Below are 17,010 nucleotides of genomic sequence, written 5' to 3'. Positions count from 1 at the left end.
TGGGAGGCGCCGAGCATGGTTCTGGTGACAGGGCATGCACCAGGGAATCTACGCCATTTTGGCGTGGGGAAAGGCCCAGTGTTCATAAACTAGCTCTTCCTCACAGCGTTTTTAAAACCTGGGATGGGGATAACCTGCTTTGGCTGGCTAGAGCTAAAGCCCTTTTTACACTCTCAGACATACATAAGAACAGCCATACTGGGTCAGACCAAAGGTCCCTCAAGCCCAGTATCCTTCCTCTGACAGTGGCCAACAGCATGTGCCCCAAAGGGAATGAACAGACAGGTTATCATCAAGTGATCCATGCCCTGTCACCCAATCCCAGCTTCTGGCAAACAGAGGATAGGGGCACCATTCCTGCCCATCCTGGCTAATAGCCATTGATGGACCTATCTTCCATGAATCTATCTAGCTCCCTTTTGAATCCCATTATAGTACTGGCTTTCACAACACCCTCTGGCAAGGAGTTCCAGAGGTTGACAGTGCGTTGCATGAAAAAATACTTCCTTGTGTTTGTTTTAAACTTGCTACCTATTAATTTCATTTGGTGGCCCCTTGTTCTTGTAATATGAGAAGGAGTACATAACACTTCCTTATTTACTTTCTCTGTACCATCTCTATACTATCTCCGCGTGCTGCCCTCGCCTGCAGGCCCCGCCCTGCGCAGCTCCCATTGGCCGGGAATGGGGAACGGCATGGGGAGAGGCGTGACGTGGGGCCAGGGCAGGCGGGAGCCTGCCTTAACCCCGCTGTGTGCTGCTGCCACCCCTGAGCCACTCCAGGCAAACAGCGCTGGGCCGGAGCCCGCACCCCAAACCCCACCTGCACCCCAAACCCCTGCTCTGAGCCCCCTCCTGCACTCTGTACCCCTCCTGCACCCCAACCCCTACCCTGAGCCCCCTCCCACACCCCTCCTGCACCCCAACCCCCTGCCCTAAGTCCCCTCCCACACCCCTCCTGCACCCAACTCCCTGCCCTGAGCCCCCTCCTGCACCCCTCCTGCACCCCAAGCCCCTGCCCTGAGCCCACTCCCGCACTCCGCACCCCCTCCTGCACCCCAACCCCCTGCCCTGAGCCCCCTCGTACACCCCACACCCCTCCTGCGCCCCAACCCCTTGCCCTGAGCTCCTTCCTGCACACTGCATCCCCCTCCCACACCCTGCACTCCCAACTATGTGGAATCCAACAAGTAAGGAAATGAATCAGTTTCAGAAAGTCTCTGGTTTCATTTTAATTGCATGATTCTAGAGAGCTCACAAGCAGGGGATCCAGTTAATAGAGGAATTGTAGCACTTTAATAAATAGAACAATAGTTACATACATTGTTGGTTTTGTTAAGCTACTCAGTGGTAGACAGGAGTTAGCTGACAGTGTCCAGAAAGACAAGGTGGATGGGGAAAGAGACAAGCTTGTGAGCTTACACAGAGCTCTTCTTCAGGTCTTCTGTTGTCTCTTTCACCAAAGGAAGTTGGTCCAATAAAAGCTATTACCTTACCCACCTTGTCTCTAATATCCTGGGACCAACATGGCTATAACAACACTGCAAACAACTCATGGTATTCAGTCAGGGACTATGCAGCAAAGGTATTTGGTAATGTCATCCTACCCAGCACAGCTGGTTATGTGCGAGGGAGAGAGATTACCTTGTCCATTTTGTCAGAATTTTAGGCTTAAAAACACTTGTTCCCTGCATTGCATCTTCCCTTTAAACCATCCATGCACCAGCCATGCTCAGTTCCTGGGATGTCGATGGAGCTCTGGAGACCAACTTCTTCCCAGAAATGCAAGTCGTCTGCTTTCCACGTGCATGAGACCATCAGGAAACACTCCCTGCCCAACACAGAAGTTATGTATGGGGAAAAAAATCCCATGAGACTATTGTTCATTTGCAAGGGACATCGATGCCCTTGATCCAGTCACCATGCAAAGCCCCAGCTGGCACTAGAGCAGATTGTGTTGCTCTGCTGTTTGCATTACAATCCTTGGTATTTGTTAGATGAACCAAGAACTGTCAGCTGTCTAGTTCTGCTGCTCTGTTCCACTTACAAAACAGAACCCCCAGCACAATGGACAGAGACTTGGAGACAAGAACCCTCGTCCCCATCCCCTGCAGAGTTCCCACAAATTGCTGATCCCACCTCCTGCCTCACTTAGGACACTCCCCAGCACCCCCCTGCAGCCGGGTGAGGGAAGCCTGGCCAGGATCTACCTGGGAGTCACACAGCCCGCCTTCCTTCACTGAAGGCCAGCAGCTGTTACATGGGAGAGTCCTTTGAAAACGTTGGCAAGCCCTTCAAAAAGCTTCACCAACTCTGCCCTCCCATGCAGCTGACTTTAGGGAAAGCTCTGTGTGCTCTGCTCCTTTGGCCTGGCCTTCCAGAACAAGCTGCCCCTCCTCTGACACTTTTAGAAATCCCAGTGCAGCGTGGGCCTCCTTCCAGAGCTCTGGAACATGCCCTGCCTTGCCCTGCCTGTGTGACCCTGCGGCAGCTGCTGTGATCAGGGGAGTGTTCAAAGACACTTAACCTTTGGTACTGTAGCTATGAATTCCTTGTTTGCTTCTGATCGACCCAGTTCACCTGCGCTAGCGCACCTGCCCGGCTGCCTAATGGTGGAGGCGCACCTGCGGGAGCTCCGCTGCCATGTGCTGCATAGTCTGGGCCTGTCTGGAAGAACAGCCTTGCCATGTTGCAGTTGCACAGAGGAGTGCAAATGCCAGGATGCTGCCAAATGAACTAGGTGTGTCCGCATCCACCATGCAATGCATCCAGTGTGTTGCAACATGCACCGAGCATGTCAGCAGGGCTGCGTGCTTCCTGCTGCTGAACATACCACATACACAGCATGAAACACACCCACTGGGATGCCGTTGCAGCCACCAAATGGAACACAACACTCGGGGTACAGTCACCTGCCATGCTAGCAAGTGATCTGGATACACTTGGCTCACTGCACTGCCTAGGGGCACTCACCTCTTGTGCTGCCAAATGCCCCAGGTGAAGCTGGCAGAAGGCACACCCCAGCTCAGCTGTGGCACGCCCTGGTTGTACAGTGCTGGGTGGGATAAGCAGGCCCTAGGTGTCTAAGGGAGAACCCAGAGGACAGATCCTCTTGTGTGTGGTGAGGATGTGAAGTGTTCCATGTGGCAGCAGGACCAGCCCCAGCGCTGTACGGTATGTGGAGGAAGTTGTGAGCTAGGGCAGGAAAGGGCCTCTCTGTCAGGAGTGACCCATCCTGCTCCTGCAGTCTTCCTGGGGCCTGATGTTCTGAGGTGCTAAGTGCCTGCACATCCCCAGGAGGCTGCAGGTGGTCATGCTCCTTATGACTACACACAGCACAGCTGGCTCACCACTGCCCAGATGAGTTACTGTCCCTCACCTTTCAACTTGTCCCATCTGCAAGGATGGATCCCTCTAATTCACAGAGATGTTGATTTCTGGTCCTTTTTCCTGGTATGTGAATTCAGACTGGAGGAAAGAAGCAGAGGCCAAGGCAGGTGTTACTGGCTTGTCCACTGACTGTGGAGCATCATTCAAACACTTCCAATGGCAGAGAGCTGCATTCTCCACTCAGTTAGAGTCATGCTGTCTGTCTAAGTGAGCTTCTCTATTGCAACCTGCCGCTTAGCCTCGCTCAGACAGGCTACAATAGTATTTACTGTGGCTTTGGCAGTGACTCCTCCCTATGGCATAAGTATGACTAACTCACTCTAGAGCCTGGCACATGTGGCCAGAGCAGGGATCAGAGCATTTTGGGTTCTAGTCCTATCTAAACTATCCACCACAGCTGGGAGAAATACTTTGACCAATGTTTTTTTTTCAGTGAACAATGCAGATGTGGGGATCCTGCCCCATTTTGTGAATCCATGTTGATTTCACCAAATTGTTTTGGTTAAAAAAACCTGAACAAACAAAAAACATCAGAAAAAATCAAACGGTTTTGATTTTTCAAGTGGAAACGACTTTCTATTTCAAGATTTCCTTTAACTTTATTATTAAAAAAATTAAACATAAAAAATGCTCAAAATCTAAATGAAATATGTGATTCAACCCAAAACAATTTCTTTCTGAAAGGTAAAAATAATTGTTTTGGTTTGACCTGAAACTAGTTTTCTCCCTGATGATGATTTTGGGAATCGCTGGCAAGTGGAAAAATCCGCTACCTGTCCAGCCCTCGGCTTTGGGAGATCACTTAGCCTCAAAAGTGGCCTCTGGTCTTGGGTGCCCACCTTCTGCCACCTAGGGCCTGATCTTCTCAGAAGTGGTGCACTCTGTGGCTCCCACTGACAGCAGCTACAGTTGTGTGTGCTCAGCACCTCTGAGGAGGTGGCCCTGGCATCTCAAGATAGATGCCCAGAAATTGAGGTTCCCAAGAGGAGAGGCTGCTTTTGAAAATGTTGGACTTATCATCTTTGTGCCTCATTTCCCCTCTCTGTGATATGGGACTTTGACCTAAGTCACAGGGCTGCTTGTAGGTTTCATGAAGTAAAGCACTTGGAGCTCCTCAGCTGATGGATACTGATGGCAGCCTCCTCCACCACCCCTTGAGTGGCTAGGATCACCTCAGGATCTTAGGACAGAATCACAGAAATGTAGGGCTGGGAGGGACCTTGAGAGGTCATCAAGTTCAGCCCCTGAGCTGCAGCAGCACCAAATAAACCTAGACCAGCCTTGACAGATGTTTGTCCAGCCTGTTTTTAAAAGCTTCCAATGATGGGAACGCCACGACCTTCCTTGGAAGCCTGTTCCGGAGCTTAATCATCATAAGAGTTGGAAAGTTTTTCCTAACATCTAACCTGAATTTCCCTTGCTGCAGATTAAGCCCTTTGCTTCTTTTCCTACCTTCAGTGGACATGGAGAATCATTGATCAACGTCTTCTTTAGAAAAACCCTTAAAATGTGTGAAGACAGTTATCAGGTCCCCCTTCAGTCTTCTTTTCTCAAGATGAAACATGTCCAGCTTTTTTAACCTTTCCTTACAAGTCAGGTTTTCTAAACCTTGTCTCATCTTTGTTGCTCTCCTCTGGACTCTCTCCAGTTTGTCCACATCTCTCCTGAAGTGTGGTGCCCAGAACCGGACACAGTACTCCAGCTGACGCCTCACCAGTGCCGAGTAGACCAGGGTAGTTACCTCCCGTGCCTTACACATGACACTCCTGATGTGATTTTAGCCTTTTTCACAACCTCATCATTTTGTTGACTCATATTGAGTTTGTGATCCACTGTAACCCCCAGATTCTTTTTAGCAGTACTACCACTTAGCCAGTTATTCCCCATTTTGTGGTTGTGCATTTTATTTTCCTTCCTAAGCGAAGTACTTTGCAGTTATCTTTATTGAATTTCATCTTGTTGATTTCAGACCAGTTCTCCAATTTGTCCAGGTGGTTTTGAATTCTAATCCTGTCCCCCAAAGTGCATGCAACCCCTACCAGTTTGGTGTCATCCACCAGTATAAGCATACTCTCCACTCCATTATGCAAGTCATTAATGAAAATATTGACTAGTAGTGGACCCAGGACTAAGCCCTGTGAGACCCCACTAGATACACCCTCCCAGTTTGACAGTGAACCATTGATAACTACTCTTTGACTACGGTCTTTCAACCAGTTTTGCACTCACTTACTAGTAATTCCATCTAGATCACATTTCCCTGGTTTGCTTGTGCGAATGTCCTGTGGGATTGCGTCCAAAGCCTTTCAGAGCTATGAGGAGAGTACTGGTGCCTGGTGCCTTGCCCATATCTGGTGCTAGCACACTAAATAATTTACTGCTTCATCAGGCATTCGTAGCAGGTCTGTGCTGGCCACTTTGCTACCGTCTGTCATATCCCCTGCGATGCGAAAGGCCTGGCTGCTTGTTCCTATGGTAACTCCAGCCCCAGGAAGGGCATGGGAGCCAGGGAAAGGGAGCAGATCCAGAGAAGTCCTTCCCGAAGTCCCCCAGTATTGCTGGCTGTGAATGGGATCCTCGTGGCAGTATTTGTATCTGTCCAGCCCAGCCAAGCCAAAGCAAAGCCCTGCCGTACTCAGCCTGCCTTTCCAATAGAAAATGAAGCTCTAAAGAGCTGCCAGCATCCGCTGTTCCTAACAGAAGTGATCTGTGGGACCCCAAGGCTGGAATGGGACCGAGGCAGCCTCGTGGGCACTCATGGGGGAGCTACAGTCTCCATCCAAAGTCCCTCGCGCCCTTCAGACACTCTGTGCTGGAGCCCTCCTTAGCCACACATTAGGCTCACTGCTCTCCAAGGAGCCCAAGTGGGGAAGGAGCATCTCCTCCCTCTCTTCCCCCCACACTGTCGTTGCCTCCTCAGCAAATCTGTTCACTCAGCCTGTCTCGCTGGGCCTGATGGAGCCCCCCATGACAGGCAATCAGCTCTCTCTGCCTGGGCTAAGGCAGAAGGGGCAGCGTGCCCACGATGGCACTTCTCCAGAAGGTGAGAGAGGCCAGTCCCCGCTCTCGCCCGCAGCGAGGGGAACGCCTCCCTGCCCTGTGTGTCTGTGTATCTCTGTAACGACATTTGGGGCAAACAGCTCTTTCTTGCCCCACTTACATCCTCGCTGTCACTCTCCTCCTTCTCCTGGCTCCTCTGCAGCTTTTCTTCTTCCTCCTTCCTGTCATCTTCTGGCATGATGTCATCCAGCCAGCTGAGGTCCTGCCGGGAGAAGATGCACTCCATCGCCTTCCGGATCCCCACCAGCGCCAGGAGCTGGGGCCAAACCAAAGGCTCAAGTAAGTATCGTGCAAAGGACAGCCACAATTAGTGACCCCCAGGGAGTGTAATTCAGTGGTCACAGCATGGGAGTGGGAGTCAGGACTCCTGAGTTCTATTCTGACTTTACCATTTACTTGCTGTGAGCCCTAGGGCAAGACCCAGTGCTGCTCTGTGCCTAAGTTTCCCCATCTGTAATATGGGGATAATACATTGGAGGGGTGCAAGGCTAAATTAGTCTTTAAGTGGAGGATTTTTTGAGGTCCTTGGATGCAAGCTGCTATATATGTGCAAAGTATTATTACTGAAGTGGATCACATCCCCTGCCAGTGTAGGGTTGAGTCTTATGTCAGTTCAGTCCAGGCCCCCATTTGAGAGCCCATCCCATTCTTGCAATCAGTGAAGTCAGTGACAACACTTCCACTGCCTTCAGTAGGAGCAGGAGAAGGCCCTCAATGCTTCCAGCAATGGAGATTCCACCTTTCAGGTCTGAAGCTTTCCAAACCAGGCCTGGTTACCACCTTCCCAGATCATTGAAGGCTCCAACCCACTCTTCAGACAGCAGAGACACCCCAGCAAACCTCAGCTGCCATGTGCGAACATACAGCCAGCAGGGCCTCGGTCCCAGAGCTGGCACACCATTGACAGTTAGCACTGTGATCCTGGACTGCACAGGAACCATTGCAGAGCACAGGGACAGCCCACTCCAATCAATAGGGAGGCATCTAAGCTCCTGCAGCAGCTGGAGTTTCCAGATGTTCATCAAGGGCAGTTCTAAACATAGGGCATCAGGCTGTGTGTCTGGGAAGCCAAAGCACATTGTAGGTCTCTCACACCGTTGGGTAGAGAGTAGGAGCTGATCCCTTTGGCAGCCCATTCTCTCGAGCAAGCCTGGAAGGCCTTGTCTAATGGGAATTGTGAGCACTTCAAAGGAGGGGAGAGGGAGGAAGCCCAGGAGTCAGGATCTAGGGCTGTCCGAGGCCTGGGACTTGGCTATTTCTGGGCCATACCAAAGTGGGACTGGGGGGGAGATGCAGATCAACAAGTGCTCCCCTTCTACATAGGGAGAAAGCCACCCAGTCTAGCAGGGCACAGTGGGCTTGTTGCTGCCCGGATAAGAGGACATCCTACCATCACTGGGAAAATAATGGCAGCTACGGTTGACTTGAGGATCCACAGTGCAGCCAGGCAGAGCATCTGAATGAGGGTGAAGAGGTGCACTCGGCGCAGGGGCACGTGGCGAAGGTACATGAAGTCAGGCTGGTGTTTGGCGGGCATCAGAAGGAGCTGGATTCTGTCCATGAACTGAAATGGAACAAGGGCGAACAGGTCACAAAGTGCCAAGTGAGTGAGCTGCTGGCCCAGCAATGAGACAGGACACTCAGGTTCCCAGTCTCATCTGGGGGATTTATTTCTGGTAAGGAGAGTCCAAGACCCTGAGGTCTGCAGATTGCAATCTGCCAGGCTTTGCTTTTCACACTCCAAACACCAACCCGAACTTCCTGCTAAGGATTCTGGATAAAGTAGTCCCACAGACATTCCCTATACTAAGAGGGAACACTTTAGGAAAATTCTGCTAGGCTGATTCACATGCCATAAACGCCACTGAAGTCCTACAGCAAGCTCAGATTGGAAACCTGCCTGGGGAAAATCTTTCCAACAACATGCGGTGCTGCCAGCCCTAACCTGGGTCATGATTTCAAGTTTCTCTGCAAGGAAGAGGGGTTGATTTTTTTTTTAACTAAAACAGATTCTCTCTTAATTACATGCCTCCAGGAGTTGGGGCTTTACGAAAAACACCAACTATCACAAGACTTGCAATAAAATCATGAGAGCTGGCAACACGGGACATACTGCAATCTTCAGCTCCTGGCAGTCTAGTAGGCGTTCCATCCAACAGTCAGAAGCACACATCACAGGACACAATTCTTCTTCTCTCTCTCTCTCTCTCTCTTTCTCCCTCTCTCAATTTCACTCACTTGCAGCAGCTCTGATTAACTTTCAGCTCTGCATGTGTGTGTGAGAGAGAGAGAGAGACAGAAACAGAGAGGCAGGCTCTCCTGAACCATAGAGCTAGCTAAAGGGGGGAAATGGGATTGTGCCTGGAAGGGTTTTATCGTAAAGAAAAAAGGACTCCCACTGTTTATATTTCCATTAGAAATCGAGATCTTATCAACCATGTTGTTCCGGGAAGGCTTCATGGCTGCCTGGAGAACTGGCAGGGTTCTGAAGTCACAGAGAGCATGGAGGTGAACCCGGAGTGATCGAGAAAGGAAAGGATTTTTATTCAGACGGTTTACACGCTATTTTTGCTTGGTTTTGTTAACACTTGACTCAAACCCTTAGGCAAGAAGCTCTCTCTCTCTCTCTCTCTCTCTCTCTCTCTCTCTCTCTTTTTTTCTTAAAGAGACTGAACACCCTGCCCTTTCAGTGAAGGGCTGAGAAAGCTCCAAGGCCACAGCACTGAGCTATCCAAGGAGTCCTCCAGCAAAACCAGGAAAGACAGGAGATAATATCCCCAATGCTTTTCAGGTAATATTAAAAAAAGCAAAACTAAACTAAAAATCTCCTCCAGCCAAAACCCTTACCCCTCCCCTGGCCGCTTCTCTGAGGCCTTATTATTCATCACAATGATGCAGAAAAGGGCTCAAACCTGACTTGTCTCATCCTTCGCCAGTCACCTCTGACCATACCCTCTCCCAGAGCTGGCTCCTGTTACTTCAGCCCTCAGTTCAATGAGCACAGAGGGGTTAATCATAACTGCCCCATTGGGCTAAGAGCAAAATGAAAAGACCCTGGAAACAGAGAGTCCCAGCTAAAAGCAAAGCACCCTGGCACCAGCTCCTCCACACTGGCACTGTTTTTCTAGAGTGCTTCTGCTGGCAGCTTCTTGGCTCCAGCACAGCCCCTCCAGCGCGGTAGCACTGAGACCAGGCACTGGGATCATTTAGATGCTGGCCGGGCCAAAGCTCTCTTTAGAGTTGTGACAGACAAACGAGAGCTAGGACAGGCCATTTGTAAAGGACTCTCTAAGACCTTTCTCCAATAGCTTTGTTGTAACATACGAGCCTTCAACAGACCCACCGCTAACAGGGAATACCCAATGGGGCAGGGGGGCAGAACAGTTTTATTGGCATGAGACCAGGATGCTGAAACCACAAGTGAGTTAGGCAGGTCATGCCAAACCAGAGCCAATAAACCCTTTCTGCCACCCCCACCCCGCCACGGATTCTGCATCTGCCACGTGCTACAGACCAGCTATTTTCGGAGTGTTTTAGAGAGGGTGCTTTTATTTTATTTGTACTGTGAATCCAGTGGTCCTACCGTGGGAGCTGGCTGCCTACAAACAAGGGGAATGTTAGATGCTTCTATACCTGGCCTAAAATAGCTTTTCTATAATTGTTGTGATTTCAAGGACTGATATCTCAGACCCCTCTGTGCTGCATCCCCCATTAGAAAGCTGGGAACCTCCCCTTTCCAATCAGATAAACCTCCAGCTTCTAGCAGTAACAGTTTGCAGAATTCAGAGTAACAGCCGTGTTAGTCTGTATTCGTAAAAAGAAAAGGAGTACTTGTGGCACCTTAGAGACTAACCAGTTTATTTGAGCATGAGCTTTCGTGAGCTACAGCTCACTTCATCCGATGAAGTGAGCTGTAGCTCACGAAAGCTCATGCTCAAATAAACTGGTTAGTCTCTAAGGTGCCACAAGTACTCCTTTTCAGTTTGCAGAATGCCAGGCTTCCAACCTGGCACAGGTTCAGGATGGATATTTCCCATCCCATGCCTCAAGGTGGGGTCATTTTTGAGGAAAATGCCCCATTTAGGGAAAGAAAGAGAGATTTCTGGGGCAGGACATTTTTCTACAGAAACAAACAAACAAAAAAAACCCATAGCGTTTGAAATTGTCCAGAGGGTTGGAATATTGGCAATAGGGCAGTTGAGGCATTCAAAAGTGTAATATAAATGCAGTTTATTACATGGCTCTTTTAATATCTCCTTTCCTCTATCTAAGTGATAAAATCTATCCATCCATCCCCATTCACACCCCTCTACCCATCCTAGTGCGTGATGCCTATCTGTGATAAATGGCAGCATCTTGGGATACATTTCTTTAGCATACACCTTTGAATGCCTTGCCTCCACTTTGCTCCCTAATTGAGCTCCATGGGACTCTTTCTAATGTTCCAGTGCCTGGTGCAGCTCCAACCAGCCTCCTTTTGTCAACCTGCCCCAGACATTTTCCCTCCTCTCCCTCCAAATGTGGAATTTCCCCTTCAAAATCACACCACCCTAGGGCCCAGGAAAGGCAAAAACCAGCCCTGCACCAGGAACAGCTTTTCTATGCTTAAGTAAGTCCCAGCTTTATGCTCTGTTACCCTGCATACAACCACGCTAGAAATGAGAGCTCGGTAGCACTAGGAATGGGGCCCAGCCCCTCTTCTTAGCCTAACAGGCCCTGAGATACCAAACATTTTTGGTGACATTGTGACACTTTTATTTTGTATTCCAGGTCAATGGGCCCTAAACAGTAGGAGTCACGGACTCACAGTAACTAAGGAGACATCTACGCTGCAAAACAAAAAAACTCAAACCCGCAGCAGCAAGTCTCAGAACCTGGATCAACTGACCCAGGCTCATGGGGCTCGTGCTACGGGGCTACAGATAGTAGTGAAGATGTTTCTTGCACAGGCTGGACACAGGGCTCTCAGACCCATCTCCCTTCGCTGGGTCTCAGAGCCCGGGCTCCAGCCCAAACATCTAACACGGCTATTTTTAGCCCCGTAGCATGTGTCCGAGTCAGTTGACCCAGACTCTGAGATTCGCTGCTGTGGGATTTTTTTTTTGCTGTGTACCCCAAAACACCCACCTTTATTGGTGAGAAGACACAGAAAATTGTTCTAATCAATGTGTGTGTTTAAACTCTCTACAATAGGTTTTCTGTAACAGATGGGATACCTAGACAATACATGGGGTGGTGGGATAAGGGGGTCTATCAGCCTTTGTTTGGGATGACCTGCGCAACACATTTGTGATGTCACCCTCCCCCGCAAACATTAACAAGTTTATAAATAAGCCCCCATGCCACAACATATGGCTAGAGCTGGAACTGAGCAAAAATGTTACATCCCCTGAATTCAACCCACACATTGAGAACATTGAGAAACTGGAGCAGAAATGTCAAGGTGATTGACCTCTGTGGATCTGTACTCACCTGGATACTGTTAAGAGCGGCCACACCCATGTACAGAAAGACACCATACAGCACAGGCATAGGGATATACTGGAGAAATCAAGTGAGAAGCATCAGCAGAGTCAGATGTAGCTTTCCTTACAAAAACTTATGGAATTTAATCATCTTCCATAAGGTCAGTCTTCGAGTATGGCCGGCCCGTTTGGTTGTTTCATTTCAGACACAGCAGTTTAGTTTTATGGTTATTGCTTAAGGTATAAGGAATTTGAACTTTGGATATATTCCTACGCAGCACACTTGGTTAAGATAGCAGTATGGTGGTAAAGACAGATGAGCTACTGCAGAAAACAACTTGCTAGAAAGTTGTGGGTATCAAAATCCAAATGTTTGAAAACCAGGAAATTCTGCTGCAAGAGAATGTTTTCAAAGCACAAATATTTGAAAGTCAGGAAATTCTGAAAAAAGGTTCCACAAACACCCTTAACTCTGCCCCCATACCCCACTATACCCTGAACTGTCCATCTGATGACAAATCAGAGGTAAGATCACTAAGGTTTTGTTACTCTCGCACTGTCCTTCAGATGCAGATGCTGTCTAGTTTGGTTTGGAAAAAGAGGTACACTGTAGACTACAGATATTATTTGGCCAATGGAAAGGGTCAGGGTGGAGATCTGCTTGGATGCAGAGACTTGGATCCCAGTCCCACATCAGAGGGAGAAAAGCTCATTATGTGGCAGCGGTCTTCGTAGAGGGAGGATGGTTGGGCAAGACTTGCCCTTGTTCTGGTTCTGTTGCCTTGAGGTTGCACTCATACTGTGTGGTGTATTATAGGGTACGTTTGTGCTTCGAGCTGAAGGTATAAATTCCAGCCAGATCAGCATAGCCCTGCCAGTGCAAACACCGGGAAGAGCTAGACGCGCCAAGTATATGACTAGCATTTTGGGCAGGCATGTATATAGGATGGCTAGTTCCTCCCACTGCTTGCTCTGCCACGGCTATGCTTCCATCTGAGTACATTGGCTTGATCAGAGCTAGCGTGGGTATGTCTCCTCAAGCTGGAATTTACACCTCCCACTCCAAGTTTAGACATACCGTAGTGGAGCAGTATGGAGTAGAACAGTATAGAGTAGGGACTGTATGGGGACTGTATGAGGAGGGTAAAATGTGACCACGCTGTGGTCTCTCGGTAAGCATCGGAATGGCGACGGTGGAGGGAGGTCTTTGGCCTGCATATGGAAGATAGGAGGTGAAGCTGGCACAGGAGGGGGTGAATTGGAGGAGGAGCTGTGGCTGGAAGATGATGGGGGAATGCAGGTCATCCATTACAATATGGGATGGTGAATGGTACTTTCTTGGGCTTAGATGAGTGAAAATTAACTGAGAAGGACTATCAGAATTTCTGATGCATCCATTGCTGCGGGCTCTGTGCTGATAGTCCAGCCTTTTCCCACTTCTGTAATAATGATGTAAACCAAAAACGCTTTATTACCTTGAGAACCGGGGCCAATAAAACCGACACTCCGGTGAGGATAAAGACCACCAGGCCAGTCAGTCTCTGCTCCCTGCAGACAAACACTCCTGCTCTTAGACACTTTGTATTTCATGTTTGAACCACAGCTCTTCTTACCCGGCCCAATCTATGGCCAGGGATACAGAGCAGAACAGCCAGTGCACTGCTCCAGCGCCATACGAAGATGCCCCAGCTGCAAGTAGCCCTGCCTGCAGTATCCCCTAAGCCTCTGCTAATGCTCCATTTCCACTTTGCCTCTAGGGCTCACCTGAATGTGAACAAAGCAAGGAACTGCACACAGGTGCTCCAAATGGAGCTGCAGGCATCATCTGAGAAGGACCTGTGCAGAAGCCCATGGTCTGCTTTGCTATTCTTCTCTGAACCAGGTGCTCTGAAGCACCCAGCCTTCACTTCTCTACCTCAGAGTCAAACCAGGCATTGCAAAAGGAGAAGTGATGTCAAAGAGTGAAGGAAAAAACTTCTGCCATCACCCTAGACTTTTCCCTGTCGTTGGCTCCTGCAGCACAGTGATAACTGACTGTTCAGGAATTGTATGGGGTTACAAGCACCCTATACGATGACCTCATTGCATGGATAGCTGTGCCTTAACATGGTGTGAAAACCAGTAATAAAAAATCCATGCATACTTAGTACTTGCTCTTGTAGCACAGTATGTAGCTCTGCCCAGTGAGTAGAGAACATCTACAGACCATTCTAGTCAACACAAAACTCTCAGCTGACTGTCTAATTAGACAGACAGATGGATCTGATTGCGTGCCCATCCATTCACTGGTTTTCTATACATCAGCCATACATCTGTTCCAAAATCCCAACCTCCAGCAGTGGCTGGTACCTGGTGCTTTAGGGGAATGCAAAATTCCCTCGTAATGCAGCTGGCCAACTGTGCAGTGAGGACCTGGGGAAGGGGAGCTTCTTTCCTCACTTCCGTAGCACCCTGCACACCGAGGCATGGAGTCAGGTTGGCTGGGAAGACAATTCCGAGAGCACTTCCAGCACCAGATCATCAGCAGGACACATTTTCCCTTAGTTGTTCAGTGATTTCTACCAGTAATATTCACCACAGAGTTCACCACGGCTCACCACTGGAATTCTAGGGTCAGCCTGGCCCTTGGAGAGCATGCCAACTGGAATTTTCAAGGTGGTTTTATTGTAATGGGAGGGGGAAACAATACCTGATTCCCAGGAACTTGGGCTGCTCTCCTGGTGCAGAAGTTGTACTCTCCTTTCTCAGGCTGTCCATGTGGGCTAGGGAGATGACAGTGGCAGATACATACCACGGGAGGCCCGTCACAGATGTGAGGATCATCAGAAGGGAAACACAGAATAAATCCAGGTGAAAACCTGCCCCTTTCTGGAATGAGAGACACATCAGTGCTCAGAGACGCAGCAGCCTGCAGCGAATGGGGAATCAAGGGTTACATCTTGTTTCTAATGGATCCTACTGGCTGTAGCAGGAGCTCTGTGCATGTAGCCAAGGGCCAGAATTTGACCCTATGGGTACATTATACCAAATGGAAGTTCCATCAGCCAGCAGAGATCACCTCCTGCATTGCCACTGCAGGGGAGTTGGGCTCCACGGAGGCACCTGAGCTGACAGACCCTAGCTAGAGGCTGGGGGTAGGACATTCTCAGTGAAGCACCCTTGACTCTGGGATTTGCTTCCTCCCTGGGGCTAACACAGCCTTCAGCTCTTAACTTCAGCTCACACGGCCAGGTCTATCCCCATGCTTTTAACCATGGGATGGTCAAGTGGGAAGGGTCTCATTTTTGCTGGTGGAAATTGCTGGGAGTCAGGTGTGCCCCAGGGGTTTTGCAAATCCCACTAGAATTCACATCTTTAGGTGCCTAAATACCTTTAAAAATCTGGCCCCTCAAGCATTACCAACCAATTAGGCAATCAGCTTGCTGTCTAGTGGACAATGATCCCTTGATACATGTTTGGGAAAAAAAAAGTTAACAACCTACAGGGAAATAATTAAACAATCCGTCCCCCCACCCCCAAGCCAGCTGGCTCTCAGTAATTCAACGAAAACAGAAGAAAATGTGTACAGTCAGGATCCTGTTAGTTCCTGATTGGCTCGAGGTGTAGGATGAGTTCCAATCTCTGATCCAGTCAGCGTGCATGTGTATCCTACATTCCAGTGACCAGTGTCTCTACACAACAAGGTAGCCGCTATTAACACTGTCTGTTGGGACTATTCATGGATGGTCTATTTCTCTCCATGGATTCTGGTTCGTTTTTGTTTCTGTTCATTGATCTGTCTGAAAACTACAAGGGCTTTTAAATAAAAATACTAGCATTCTAGAGCGATGACCATAGTCACTGCAGAGACTTGAGCTGATAGGGTCTATTTATGTACCTAGTCCTCTTTCTGGTTAGCCTGTCATTTGTGATCAAATCCCAATATAATGCAAATGTATTCATTCTTCAGTAGGATTTGCTGTGGAACAATCATCCATAAAGCATGGATTGTTCACAAACTGTTCACCTCCTCTGCTCCAGTCACTATATTAGTGGGGTGGGGTTGGTTGCTTAAGTCACATTTTTTCCCTGATCCTGCCTGGATGTACTGAACAGGGGGAAAATGAATCACACATAATGTGCTCTCCACTACAAATTTACAGACGAAAAATCATTCATGCTAAAATCTGGGATTTTGGAACATTTTCACAGCTACCCAGCAGCAGCCTGACTCCTCGAGGATAAAGAATAATTACACACCTCATGGTAACTGTGCTTCTTTGGGATGTTTTATCTGTGTGGATCCCACATGTGCCTCCTGCGCATGAGATTGGAATCTTGGAACAGTAAAGTCTGCTGGGCTGAACCTGCATCTTGCACGTCCTCATGCCCTGCCCAGCCAAGGGCAGATCAACTGCAACCATCCCTCTCCTCCCTCTCTAACTCAGCCTTCCAGGTAAAGAAACAAGCAGGGAATGGAAGGTGTCGCGGGATCCACACAGACAGAACATCTCGATGAAACACACTTACCGCCACGTAAATAACTGTTCCCTCATCTTCGACTGCTTGTCTGTGTGAATCCCACTTTGGGGGACTAGCAAGCAGACCTCATCTAGAAGGTGGTGTTGAGGAGTCCCAGTGGCCCTCCCAAAACTGCCATCCTATCTCGCAGCCACGCTGAGGGCCATCATGTTTAATGAAAGTGAGGGGCGATGACTCTGCATGGCTGCCTTGAAGATCTCAGGTATGGGGATGTTGCTGAAATTCACAGAAGAGGCAGCCTAAGCTCTGGTGAATGAGCTTTGATACCCAGAGGAATATCCCCTCGATCATGTGAGAGCAGACTGAATTGCACTAGGTGATCCACGTAGACACTCTCTTGGAAGAAATGGCTTCAGAAGCACAGCAGGGGAGACAGGACAAAGCCCTTCGGCCTATCCAGGCAATATAGCAAAGCCCTTGAGACATCCAAGGTCTGAAGTTTTTTCTCTCCGAGGAACCAGCGGGGCTTGGGTGGAGGAGGGAAAATGAATAGATTGAGCTAACTCAAAGTCCAAGCCATCTTTGGGAATAAAGTTGGGATGAGGGCTCACCACCACCATATCTCTGTGGAATGT

At 49.0% G+C, this 17,010-nt stretch overlaps 1 protein-coding gene across 1 annotated transcript in view; it reads right to left on the bottom strand.

Annotated features, from left to right (window-relative positions):
- Nucleotides 1-1,179: 1,179 nt before the first annotated feature.
- SLC4A9 (solute carrier family 4 member 9) overlaps nt 1,180-17,010 on the bottom strand; it is a 52,778-nt gene continuing 36,947 nt past the window's right edge. Inside the window, exons 17-23 of the mRNA XM_043520727.1 lie at nt 14,604-14,782; nt 13,390-13,462; nt 11,922-11,990; nt 7,840-8,013; nt 6,550-6,705; nt 3,379-3,467; nt 1,180-1,830 (exon numbers count right to left, since the gene is read on the bottom strand). Of these exons, the coding sequence (XP_043376662.1) occupies nt 3,414-3,467; nt 6,550-6,705; nt 7,840-8,013; nt 11,922-11,990; nt 13,390-13,462; nt 14,604-14,782 (705 nt within the window). The 3' untranslated portion in view covers nt 1,180-1,830; nt 3,379-3,413. The remainder of the gene's footprint in view (nt 1,831-3,378; nt 3,468-6,549; nt 6,706-7,839; nt 8,014-11,921; nt 11,991-13,389; nt 13,463-14,603; nt 14,783-17,010) is intronic.

This window comes from Chelonia mydas, chromosome 8, assembly GCF_015237465.2.
Source record: "Chelonia mydas isolate rCheMyd1 chromosome 8, rCheMyd1.pri.v2, whole genome shotgun sequence".
In the NCBI taxonomy this organism is placed as follows: domain Eukaryota; kingdom Metazoa; phylum Chordata; order Testudines; family Cheloniidae; genus Chelonia; species Chelonia mydas.
Note: the sequence above shows the minus strand (reverse complement) of the source record. Positions and strands in the feature narration are given on the sequence as shown.